The sequence below is a fragment of the Bufo bufo genome, chromosome 2 (assembly GCF_905171765.1).
Source record: "Bufo bufo chromosome 2, aBufBuf1.1, whole genome shotgun sequence".
Classification (NCBI taxonomy): Eukaryota; Metazoa; Chordata; class Amphibia; order Anura; family Bufonidae; genus Bufo; species Bufo bufo.
This window is the reverse complement of record NC_053390.1, coordinates 616,637,814-616,651,436: the sequence shown is the minus strand read 5'-3', so window position 1 is coordinate 616,651,436 and position 13,623 is coordinate 616,637,814. Positions and strand designations below refer to the sequence as shown.

General features: G+C 43.8%; 1 protein-coding gene across 4 annotated transcripts in view; it reads right to left on the bottom strand.

Moving 5' to 3' along the window:
* Positions 1–7,436: 7,436 nt before the first annotated feature.
* The window catches only part of ABHD18 (abhydrolase domain containing 18), a 59,312-nt gene continuing 53,125 nt past the window's right edge, over positions 7,437–13,623 (bottom strand). For all 4 annotated transcript variants that reach the window (XM_040418435.1, XM_040418434.1, XM_040418433.1 and 1 more), the window contains 3 exons: positions 12,559–12,886; positions 10,911–11,073; positions 7,437–8,155 (listed from right to left, as the gene is read on the bottom strand). In XM_040418435.1, the coding sequence (XP_040274369.1) occupies positions 8,098–8,155; positions 10,911–11,073; positions 12,559–12,886 (549 nt within the window). In that variant the 3' untranslated portion in view covers positions 7,437–8,097. The remainder of the gene's footprint in view (positions 8,156–10,910; positions 11,074–12,558; positions 12,887–13,623) is intronic.

Here is a 13,623-nt window from a genome sequence, read left to right as displayed (position 1 = left end):
TCTACAATGGGCCACCCGTTTCGTTCCGCAAATTGGCTTCCGTTTTTTGCGGACCACAAAAAAACGGAATGGCCGTGTGCATGAGGCCTTAGAACCAGACATAGTTGTAGTTATATCTGCAGATGTTGCATTAGATGCCGGAGAGCCGTCCACATCACAAACGGATGAACAAAAATGCATAGAGGAAAATAGTGACTCAGAGGGACACAGATTTCGAGGGACACAGATTCAGAAAGTTCAACATACGCTGCCTGCTATGTGCACTGCTTTTAGTGCCCCAGATCTCATTTGTAATCTGGCTACAGTTAGACTCCAGGGTTCTGGGGTCACGGTTCTGCACATGTGCAAGTCACGCTGCGGCCCCATTCATTTCTATGCTAGCACCTCTACAACTACGACTAAGATCTCTGTTTATCTGAACCCTTATGAAAAACATCCTTTCCAACCATTATCTGATGCTATTCATACTGTATATTGCCATTCCAAGCACATAAAGTTTACTTCCGCCTGTGCCTGGTGGTAGTGCCATTGGTGTGAACAAACTCAATAGCTACTTTGTTTCACATGCATGGCATTTCATTAGGGGACTTTCACACCAGCGTTATTCTTTTCCGGCATAGAGTTCCGTCATAGGGGCTCAATACGGAAAAGAACTGATCAGTTTTATCCTAATGCATTCTGAATGGAGAGCAATCCGTTCAGGATGCATCAGTTCAGTATTTTTGACTTTTCAGGACGGAGATAATACTGCAGCATGCTGCGGTTTTATCTCCGGACAAAATTCCGGAAAACATGCCGGCATTTTTTCCCATTGAAATGCATTAATGCTGGATCCGGGCCCGAGTGTTCCGGCAAAACGGATCCGGCATTGCGGTCTGTGCATGCTCAGACCGCAAAAAATGTGAAAAAAATAAATGGCGGATCAGTTTTTTTCCGGATGACACCGGAGAGAAGGATCCGGCATTTCGATGCATTTGTCATACGGATCAAGATCCTGATCCGTCTGACAAATGCCATCAGTTTGCATGCGTTTTGACGGATGCGGCAGGCAGTTCCGGCGATGGCCTCTGCCGCAAGTGTGAAAGTACCCTAAATATGTATGCCTTAATCAGGGAATATGAGGAATCCATTCATCAGGCATCTGCAACAGCTTATTTATCTGTTGAAATGAGAACTGACACTAAAGCAATGATCAATGTAATTTTAGCCAATAAAAAGAAAAAAAATACAGAAAAATCGTACTGTTGATAAAAGAGTAATTGACAAACCGAAACCGAGCTTAAAGGGGAAAGGGGGAAAGTAAAACATCAGTCAACCGTTTGTAATAATGGGAGCTATGATAAAAGAGAAAATAAGCCAGAATGTGTAAAGTAGAACTGGCTTAGTTACCCATAGCAACCAATCAGATTCCACCTTTCATTTTCCAAAGGAGCTGTGAAAAATGAAAGGTGGAATCTGATTGGTTGCTATGGGTAACTAAGCCAGTTCTATTTTACACCAGTTTGATAAATCTGCCCCACTAAGCTTAAAGGGGTCGGTCACTTTCTGATTATTGTTGACCAATGTGTATATAAGATGATTATATGACACTTACTAATATAGCCTTTGTTGAAATTATGCACCATTTTCTATATTTCATAAGGTACACAAAGTCTTTTGTACTGTCCCCACAGAGGTCCTGTCCATAAAATGGCTGCTGATGGAGGGTCATGTGACCAGGCAAATCACCTCCATGTGACGTCTCCTACATTCAGATACACTGCCCCTGCCATCTGCACTTGTTCTGTTTGGAGTTTAGTGCAGGAGCAGTGTATTTGAAAGGAGGACACATTACATGGAGGTGATCTGTCTAGTCACATGACCTTCAATCAGCAGCCATTTTATGGACAGGACCTCTGTGTGGACAGCACAAAAGACGTAAGTGTCATATAAACATCTTAGGCTGCATTCACACGTCCGTGTGATACCGGCCTGGATTTCTTCTGAGTGCAGGCGCGCACGGCGTCATTGGTTGCTATGACGCCGTGCGCTTTCTGCTGCTGCTGCAGTACAGTAATGACACTGGTATGATTTTTGAAACTGATACTGTTGTTCTCCGTGACACGTTAGCCATGCATGCTGGTTGCCTGGGGCAACGTGTTGTTTATGCATGTGTGTGCTTTGCTCCTTTCTCCTGGTTCCTTCTCTTTCTGGTGCATGTGGGGTTAACTACCTGGCTGGGTGTGGTCACTTGGTGCTATTTAGCCTGTGGCTGGTAGTCTGGGGTTAGTTGTACTCCAGCCTCTGTTGGTGCTGGAGCTATGCGCCTGTCCTGGGTATTCCATCTGTCCAGTCCTTGAAGGACATCAATGTCTCCTCTATGTCTTCTAACCTACCTTCCCTATTCTATGTTTTGTGTGGGTTATGTTCAGGGTTTGTGTTATGTCTAGTTGTTGCTCCATGTCTGGTCTGTTTGGTGTGTACGGTCCTGCATGGATGCTATACACTCCCCTGTCTGTCTGTGCCTTCGGTGAGAGGGCTCCTGGGTTCCCCCGGAGGGGGAACAACAAGTCAGTGAGCAGCTCTGCCTGGGGCTGCCATGCACCCTGTCCGCATGGGGGTCCAGGCAGTTACTGGTGTGCTGGATTTCCTTCCTATAGTTGTGGCAGGTAAGTGCCTAGGATCCCGGTGCCCCTTGATCCAGTGGGTATTCTTTACCACTGAGTTTTTACCTGCCGATCCAGCTTTGATTATCACTGTCTTCTCTTTATATGTGCATGTTATGGGCATTCCTTTTGTTGTGGAATGTTCTAAGAGTTAGGTGAACCCACTCTCGAACATGACAGTTTGTTTTGTCTTCCCTTTTCATTGCATCCAGGCTGGTGGAGACTCCTGTTCATCCGTGTGTTGGAAGAACAGGTCGTCTCAGTCCTGTCTCTATTCCAGGGGTCTTTAGGGTTAGTAGGGCCCGAGGTTCCTGTGTATGAGCCCTCCTACCATCTGGGTCTGCTCATATGGTTAGGAGTCAGGGTGAGGAATAGGGATGCTGTAGGAGGTTACTTGCTCCCTTTTCCGGGTGTCCTGACCTAGTTTCTATTCTCGTTTACCATCGGTGTTCGGTGGGGAGTTTCCCCCCACTCCCCACTGTGACAGATATTCCCATATCAGATTACCTACAAACAAGTGGACTATGACGTTTTGAAAAATCCTAGCCCTCCTGTGTTTGAGACCAAAGAAATAGAAGATAATGAAGAGGAAAACTGCCTTACTTGCTGCTACAGACTTTTGTATGACCGCAATTTACATTCTGCTGCGTACACAAACCTTTTTGCAGTTTACAAGACTCTTCTTAGTCTTTCTTGCACCCAGGCTTCATGGGGGGAGATTTTCTCAAAGCTGAAAATTGTAAAAAAAAAATCACCAGCGGTCCTTAATCGCACAGAAACTGTTAGAGGAACGTATTTTGTTGAACATTGAGTATGATCTTTCAAAAGATTTAGAATACACTGACGAGCAAAAGGGTAACAATGTTTTGAACTTTTGACTTTCAGGCTCCATATCTCACCATCCACTACAGCTTCCAACGTGAGACTACTATCACTTTATAGAGAATCATCTTGGCTATCTTATACAGTAGTGCCAGCCTCTGCAATGCTCTGATCCTGTTGGTGTGGCTCTAAAGGATCTTGCTATGTGAATTAAGCAAGCTATACCTCTGGTTATTGACTTCCAAATATGAGTGTCGAGTACTGTATTGTATTGAAATGTTGGCCCAGTGAGCCATATTGTATCATTAAGGTGGGATGCTGGTACAGCTCTCATAGCATGGTCTGTAGGGTTGTGGTCAGATGGTACGTAGCGCCCCTGGGTAGGCTGTTATTTCCTAATTCTTTGGACCCCGTTATTTACATAGTGTTTTTAAGCTTCCCATCTATTTCTGACATAACTAATTCTGCAAGTTCTACTGCTAGAACTGCAGCACTAAGCTCCAGTTTTGGTATGGTGAGATCAGGACATAGTGCCAGCTTTTCCTTACAAAGCTAAGATAGACTTGACTCTTAATGTCTATTTTTTTTTAAGGTAAGCGACTGCAGCGATCACCTTTAATGAAGGATCATAAAATTCACACAGCTTCCTAGACTGAACGTCTTCAGGAGGGATGTGTACGTATGGCCAAGGTATGTGTAGACTAGACAATAACTTTAGAGAGTCTTTCCATGCTACTCATAATGCTTCTTTTTCTGGGGAAATGGGGAGTTTCAATCACATGTATCAGTAGTCCTCTGAGCAGTGTCTTAGGCCTTATTCACACATCAGTGTTCGGTCAGTGATTTCCATCAGTGATTTTGAGGCCAAACCAGGTGCAGCTCTTTCCCTTATATATTATCTCTGTGGAGGCTCCAAGCCTGGTTTTGGCTCCCAATCACTGATAGAAATCACTGACCAAAACACAGACGTGTGAATGAGGCCTTACCTTGGAAGATCACAGGTGTTGCAAACCTGAGCGGATCATATAGACTGTTTATGATAGATAAGATGACTCATCATGTGAAAGGCCTTTCTTCTTGGTTGACCTGAAAGGTAAAGCCTCAGGCACACCTCCGTGGAACACGGACCGTGAGATACCGGCCTGGATTCCTGCTGAGTGCAGGAGCGCACGGAGTCATTGGTTGCTATGACGCCGTGCGTCCGCTGCTATAGCTATACAGTAATACACTCTTATTATCTATACGAGTGTATTACTGTACAGCAGCGGTGGCATGAAGCGCACGGCGCCATAGCAACCAATGACGCCATGCGCTCCTGCACTCAGCAGGAATCCAGGCCGGTATCTCACGGTCCGTGTTCATGCCGCTTAAAGGTGTAATTCTTGAAGTCCCAATTGAGCCCTAGGCTGCGTTGGGTAATGAGTTTGTTGCCAAATCTAGATATTTCAAATCACAGTCATGATCTTGACTTGGAAAGGGCTCCATAACACTCCATGACACAATTTTAAGCAGTCTGAGGTTTGAACAGGCAAACATGCTCTGAGTCCTTTCGAGTAGGCTGATGAAGGAAGTTACTTTAAACCATTGTCTATATAACACTTTTTCCCAAACTGACGTCTTTTTCACTTGCCTGGGCAGATTGTTCATGCTCTGATACTCTCCTTTGCCCTGCGCTAAATCGTGCAGGGCAAAGGCATTTTTAGGAGTTCCGGTGACTTATCGGGTTCTCCATGGGACTGCCAGGAAGCCCGGTGATGTCACTGAAACTGATGGGCGGGCTTTAGCGCTGCCCAAGCCAGTATAACTGCTAGGGCAGCGCTAAAGCCCGCCCATCAGAGCCGGTGACGTCACCAAACACACTGCTGGGCGGAAGCTTCCGCCCGGCAGTGTGTTATGATCAACAAAATAGCCCGTGCCCTGCACGATCCAGCGCAGAACAAGGGAGTGCATCGGAGCATGAGATGCTCCGATGCTCGCCTTAGGGGGGCTGCCTGGGTGAAAATAAGGGTATGACTGGGTCCAGCTCTGAACCTGGACAACCCCTTTAAGGGAGACACCTTCACATTGTGAGCTGGAGTCGAACATCCGCCAGATTTGTCCTGGCTTCTTGGGGTGGTAGACACCGAAAATTGGCAGGTACCTGTGTTCTTCCTTTTCCTTTAAAAGGTGGAGCCACTTCTGCATGGCCACTCTCAAAAATCTTATTCAGGAATGAGAAGAAATGTTTCTTTTTACCTGGTTGTCTTTGAAAGTTGCGTCTCAGTGAAGAAAAGTGTTTTAATGCCTGCTGTCTGTTGTTGGAATGATGACGTCTCTGGGTTTTAAAGGGGAGTGGAACAACCTAGCTATTTGTTTCATCCTTGAAAAATCTACGTTCCATTATCTTTAAAAAGGATCCATCTTCAATTGATGGGGCTATTTTGTGGTCTTCCTGTGATGAAGACAGAGATCACTTGGGGTGCATGGTCTTTCAGAAGACAAAGGAACAGTCTGTGGTTTCTGTAAGGTCAGGATATAAAATGCTAGTAAGCTTCTCTCGTTGGGTATCCACTAGGCCAAGGCTGGAAAAGGGATGAACGTCAATTCTCCAATGTATTTGTGTAAAAGGGAAATTACAGCAGTTAGTTTGTTACATTTCCTAGGCAGACATCACCCATAATGACCCACCCTAGGTAAAGCTTCTGAACATATGGGGAATTGTGAGGGCTGTTTATGATTTTTCATCTTGTGGACTCTTATGATGTCTCTTCCAAGCAGAAGTACTATCTGAGCCTTTGGGTCAGGTGCAGGGATGATATGTTTTTCAGATGTTCATGATGTAATGCTGCCTTCAGGAGTCGGGATCTCCTCTCGGATCACATTCGATCAAGGTAGGTAGAGGCAGGGATAAATCTCCATCTATAGATGTGATAACCAGTAGCTCTTTTCCCTGTTTGTTTACTCACACCTGTTCAAGTCTTAAGTGACTATGAAGAGCTGTGTCTTTTAATCTCAAAGAAAGCTGAGCTAGTAATGGACCTGTTTGTTCTGATCATAAAGTACGGTATACAGCCGCACCATCTTCTCTTTGTGAGCAATGGGGTATACTGAAACAAGGCAAATCTTGAAGTAGGTCATCATGGGAATGAATATTAATGTAACAACGATGTCATATATGAAAAGACATTAGTGTCAGTGTACTGCGGCAAATGCTAATGATATCCCTTTGTTATCTGACTATCAGAATCCGTCGTTATTGCCGTGTTCTGGCTGCTCTGTCTCTAATAAACATGTAAGAACCTTCCCAAGAAGAATTAGACTTAAGAATTTTACTGCTGCTGTGGACGATTTCCGACAATAACCCTTGCTAAGAATCCTAGGAAAGTCCTCAATTCTTTTAAACAGTGCGTTTTCTATTGCTTCAGGTGAGCTGTAACACTATGGGTGGGGTCACATCACGTTTTTCCCCATCCGTGTAACGTATACAAAAAACGTATATGTTAAACGGATGCCTCTGACTGATACCATACAGAATCTGTTCACCATAGAGTCCTATTGTAAAAATAAATAAATAGTGATACTACTTTGTACTTTTTTTTTTTACAATGGTAAAAAAAAGTACAGTTTTGTTTAGTGGACTGTGCAGTATACAAGAACATGGTCTGCTGCGTTTTTGTATCCTTTTCTTCCTAACGTATACGTCAGACGGAGGCATAAAACGCCATGTGAACCCACCTTATCGAATCTTTCTTGGGGGTGGGGGCAAAGTATCTGTAAGGAATGCTACTGTTTAAATGAGATTAGGCTCTTGAGGACCAGAACCATTTTGACCTTGAGACTGAATTATTATTTTTTGGGGGAATTTTCTTTTTTTTTTTTTTTTCAGTGTAGCTGTACAAGGCTTTGTTTTTGGAGTTTGATTTATAGGACATCTTATGGTGAACGTATTTTGACGTTTATTTATTTTCTTGACTACTGAGATTTGTCAAACAGCGAGCAATAGAATTAAGAAATGACAATATTATTTGCCTGTACCAAAACAGACTGTATGTTTCAGGCCCATGTGCTCCACAGGCAGATACAAGGAGCAGCAGAGACAGGTAGATCATTCCACAAATGTCCAGCAGAAACTAAATGAGCTTAGTATTTTTTTAATTTTTTCAAGGTGCTGATCAGTGAAGAAAAGGTATACAGTCATAATGCAAATCTATCCTGGATAGCAGATAATTTACATATTACATTCACAAAAGGTACATTTGATTAGTACTTCTTTTCTGCACTGTTAAGTTCCAGATACCAGATTTATTTATTTAAAAAAAGGAGTATAAAATGTTAAAAATAATTAAAGTACAAACCTTAGAAGTCAATGCTTTCATGCATAGAAGTTGATACATAATCAAATGGTTTAGCATTAAATACAATTTTGTCAGATCCCCGAAAAAATACTTCATGTAGAAACTCAAGCTGGCGTCAGCACCAAAGAGGATTGTAGAGGCATCTGTGCAACTTCAGAAAAATCTTCCTTCTTGTCCAACATCTGGAGAACCGATGAATTGCTGAACCGTAGTCATCTTCTATTAAATCATAACCATGCTCAGTCTGTAATACGAGGACGGAATGAACGTGGACGTTCAAAGTAAACCACACCAAATCACAAAGACATAGGATATTTCTGAAGAAATCGATTAAAGGCATCATAGATTGCTTGCCTGTGAAAAACAAAAATTATATCATCAGTACAGGCAACAGGAGCTGGTGGCAAGTTGGCATTCAAGTACTTTTCTTCTTAAAGGGGTTGTCGGAGATTTTTATACTGATGGCCTATTCTCAGGATAGGTCATTAATATCAGATTGGCAGGAGTCAGACTCCCAGCACCCTCGCCAATCAACTGGTTGAGGAGGGAGCACAGCGCCTCCCGATTCAAGTGAATGGGGCCGAGTTGCAATAACCAGCACAACTGGTATCCAATGTACAGCACTGGAGCAGCGCGGCCTCCTCAAACAGTTGATCGGTGGGGGTGCTGGGTGTTGCACCCCTGCCGATCCGATATCGATGACCCATCCTGAGGACAGGTTATCAATATAGAACACGCCTTTAGGTAGATACAAAAAAAACTACTGCATTTACATTTGTTATATATGCCCTTGTTCCACATCTTAAGAAGAAATGAAGGACGAGGAAGCATAAACAACTGAAAGGACAAGCCTTGATGAAGTTAGGTGGTGCATGCTGCTCTGATGCCGAAGGAGAGCCCGTGCCCTTGTTCTGCTCAGCGGCGCAGGCAGGAAAATGTCAGGGCCGGGCTAAATGTCCGACGCTGTCAATCTTGCAGCACATGAGTGATTCTTCACTTGCAGGGACAGCTTCCCACAGAAGAAGAAATTACGGATAAGTCAAATAGATTTGTTAGAATCCAGGCACTCATCTCTAGTTAGGATACATTTGCTTTGCTAGAGGATATAAAAATTTTTTTTTTTAAAGTGATTATAAAGAATGTCCCGTAAATCAATATTACAAGTGAAGGTAAGACACGTATCTTACAACATAAAATTGCCTCTTTCTTCCCTTATCAGGTTTCTTTTCTCCTTATCCCTCCTGCATTAGTAACTCAGTCTGAATTCAGGAATAAAATCCATCTCCAAAGGAGAAACCGTTTCAGGTTTAGAGATGGCCAGTTCGCAGTATTCGCCCGTGAACACATGCGATCTGCCATCTTAACTGACAAGTCCGGCGAGGCACAGGCAAGTCTTTACCTGTGCGAGAGCCGGTCTGAAATGAAATGCGGTCTCCGGGAGCAGGCAGTTCCGAGAACGGCCCCCGGAGGCTGTTCTCGGAATTGCCTGCTCCCGGAGACCGCATTTCATTTCAGACCGGCTCGCGCACAGGTAAGGACTTACCTGTGCCTCGCTGGACTTGTCAGTTAATATGGCAGATTGCATGTGTTCGCGGGCGAACACTGCGAACTGGCCATCACTGTTCAGGTTCACTGGGAGATCAGTATATACCTGTCCATATCTATGGAGAGGGGAGGAAGGGGCCGCTGCACAGTGAGAGGATCAGACACACACAGAGACGCTGCTGCTGGATCTAGTGTCAACCACTGCTGTATAATGTCCTCCATGCTGCTGGATCTAGTGTCAACCACTGCTGTATAATGTCCTCCATGCTGCTGCTGCCGCCTCTGAGGATGTGCTACAGAAAAATAGGACCGCAGGATGTCCCATGTGTGTGATGTGTATGGGAGGCGTCAGCTACTAGTCTCCTGCCCTCTTGCAATAGGCAAGGGTAATCTGATCTCTCAGTGAAGGTGAAACACTCTCTCCTCTCTGGAGATGGGCTTGATCTGTGAATGAACAGTTCCAGTTTTATGCCAATAAGGTTTGCAGTGCACTATCGCTCCGCCAGTAACAACGCCCAGCACTTCTCGTCTTGTTTCACTGCCCCTGAGATGTTAGTCGGTAGCAATGATGCAGCGAAAGCCAGGTGCACTGAATATGGCGCTCCTGTCCACCGTGCACCTAAAACCCGATTGCATGAAAATAAAAAGAAGCATTTCTCAGGATTAGAGGACCATATTGTCACAAGAAAGGTATGGTTATGTTTTGGAGCACCTACCCTGGATGGCAGTATGCTTACTTTGAATTGATAGTGATGTTGGAGGAGACAGACCCCCTTTAATAATACTCACATGAAAAAAATAGACTTCTATTGACAGATAGTACTGCAAGCACATTATAGAACAAGTCCCAACAACTCCATTGAAATGCCTAGTTCTTTGTTCCCTTGAATACAGTATGTGCACATACTCATGTCAATGGATTTGAATGGAAGTGCTGCAACTTGTTACCCTGTGGTCTTCCAAATTAGGATGTCCTGTCACTTGGCCTCACCACATACTCCATTGCAAAGGAAGTGTGCTGCTAATTTTTAGTGGATTGTATTGCATGCAAAGAGGACCTGTCACCACAAAATGCAGTGTAATCCGCAGATAGCATGTTATAGAGCAGGAGGAGCTGAGCAGATTGATATATAGTTTTATGGAAAAAGATTCAGTAAAACTTTTTTTATCCTGAGATACGCCTATATTCGGTGTATTTCTGAAGCAGATTGCAGCGCAAAGGTTATTTGCGCCACAATCTGTGACTTCTCCCCGCTCATGCCAGGTCTAAAAAAGTGCTCGTGCCGTGGGCAGGGAAGGGGACAGGCACGTCTCATTTACCATTTTCTACACCTGTTTTAGGCGTAGAAAATAGTCTAAATGTAAACCAGCAAAGAAGCGGTCTTACATTTAGAACTGGCACAGGATACGCCAAAGTTATGTAAACTTATTTTTACACAAACAAAATTGTCCAGTTATTAAATATTAACCTTCAAATATTAAATATTACAGTGTCATCTCTGGATATAACCTGCATCCTCAAAAAGTCCAGTTAACACAGCAAACCATTAAACAGCATCAGTACCTGAAAAGCCCTTGTTTAAAGAGATAAGCACTGACGTGGCCGCCTTCTATATATCGAACCTCACACCCAGGCCAAATCTCTTGGAGGCTGCGTACACCAACTCTTGGGACATAGGCATCCTCTTTGGCTTGAACAACTGTGATTAAGGTTGGGTCCACCGGAACTGTAACAAACATATTAGAAGGAAAACAAGGATATCTTTAACAAATCTCAGTGCAAAATGTCCGTCAAAGTAGGGATGACTCCAGTTGGCAGTTTATTGTGCACTTTTGGCTACTAGCAGAACTGACCTACAGGTAAATATGCAGATCTTACATACGGCATATTCAGCTTAGACTAGACTACTTTCCACATTCGTCATGGATCAGCAAAAAACACTTGTATTATCTTTAACATGGCCATGACAAATCAGTCATGAACTCCATTCAAAGCCAATGGGGGACGGATCAGTTTTCTATTGTGTCAGAGAAAACGGATCTGTCCCCATTGACTTACATTGTGTGTCATGACAGATCCGTCTTGCTCAGCACCACATCGCGAACAGAAAAACACAGCTTGCAAACGGAACAGAATGCATTCTGGTACATTCCGTTTCGTTCAGTTCAGTTCAGTTTTGTCCTCATTGACAACAAAACGGAAGTGTTTTCCCCCGCTATCGACATCGTATGACGGATCTCAATAGCGGAAAGGGAAGTAGCCTTACAATTCTATTAGATTACCCCCACAGCAAGATTAAAGGGGTTGTCTGAGATCATTTTAAATCTTGGATAAGCCTTCCAATAGCCTAAAATAAAAAATCATGTTACGCTAAGCCATTACTCCAGTGCTGTTCTCTGTGGCGCTTAGCCAGTCCTCCTGCTTTTTTTTTTTTTTTTACAAACTACAGCCATGATGTGTAGGTATATGTGCCAACACTGTAAAGTGTCCTCAGCGTTAGACGCTAAAGAAAGTGCTTGGTTGCTGCAGGCTGGTAATGTATACCGGCACGTCAGTGCTACAGTTTGTAAACCGACACGGCAGGGGGACCGAACCAACACTGTGGAGAAAGGGATGAGTAGATAATGACTTTTAATTTTAGGCTATTGGATGGCTTCTCTAGTATTTTTAATTATTTCGGACAATAACCCCTTTAAAGGGTCATGGTTTGGTAAAACTTTTGATGAGTCAGACACATATCAAAAACTAGAGCAAGGAAAGAGAAGCGTGCATATGGTATTCTCTCGATAGAAGTCTATGGGCCAGTCTCCATTCAGTCTCCTGCAGTGAGGAGAGAAATCGCCCAATATGTGCTCACTTCTCTCTCTTCGTTTCGTTCTAGCAATTGGTGGGGATCTCAGCACTCACACGCCCCACTGATCTAAATTTTTGATGTCTCTAGGACATATCAAGTGTTTTACCTAAACTCAGATACCCTTCAAGTTATTTACTATTGTATACTCACTACTATATGCCTGGAATACGTGACTTCCATAAGGGTAGATATTTCTCTATACAAGTGTAGTTATATGGTTTCCAGAAAATCCTTTCTAGGATGTATTTTTATACTGAAGTTTGATATGTTTTTTATGTATGCAGGTATATTACTTACATAGCAGAAAAGATTTTTGCTTTTAGATCTCCCTTACATGCAGTTTACAAAGCTTTATACCTGAAAAGTTGGCCACGTGTGTACATTCATCCATGACTCCTTTCATGAATAGCAGGGACTCTTTCTGCAGAGCTTCACTTCTTTTTGCCTGTTCCCTTTTCAGGTGAGTGTTTAGACCACCATTCACTGCCTGCCCGATATACGTCCCTTTAGGGTCACTTTGGAACATCAGTTCATTGTTAGTTGATGCTTGTATAGGCTCAGCAGATAATGGTTTCTGGGTGCGGTTAAGGCGGAAGATGCTAGCAGCAAGTTTTAGGTGGGTCAGGCTATCCACACTGTTTGGAGAATTCTTCACAAAGTCTTGTCCCATCTTGAAAGAATCTGTCTGAAGAAAGAGAAAACGATACTAGACATAAGGCACTCGTTCGGTGGCGTGCCTGGTGCTGCAGCTTGGAGGTAGATCCTTTTTCGGGCTCAAGGGGCCAGAATTTGGAACCACCTACCTCTGGCCCTGAAAATGATTCCCAGTCTTCTCTCATTCAGACGTGCACTGAAAACCCTACTTTTCAAACAGGCGTTTGATCTTCCTTATATAACATTTATTTTTGGTTCATATAATTTTGGGGGTTTTCCTAAATCTTAGTCTATAAATTCACGGTTGGTAATGTCCCTTCTTTTTTAAAGATACTTTTTCCTCACGTTTATTAATTCTGTTCTCTTCACATTCTCTATATCTCGCCCGAACCCTTTTAACCTTGAGATCCCCCTACCTTCCCTCCCTTTTTCTTGATTCTCTATTTGATAAGTGCTAGGAAATTGGTCTCTGGAATAGGTGCCTTATCCTCTAGGCCAGGGGTACTCAACTGGTGGACCGCGGTCCAAATACGGACCGCGGCCGCCAGTTGTCCGGACCCCGGCCATCCTTCAGAGCGCTCCTCCAATCGATTCAGTTCAGAGTGATCCGATCCGTTTGAACCGGCTCGGCTCAGTCACAGCACACAGCAATGCTGACAGAGACGCTCACCTCACGCTGGCAGCAGGAGCCTGAGGGCGGGACTCGGGAGGAGCGTAATATGATCTTAGAGTGGAAGAGCTGCTTCTGCCAGCCCCACCCCTCCCCGC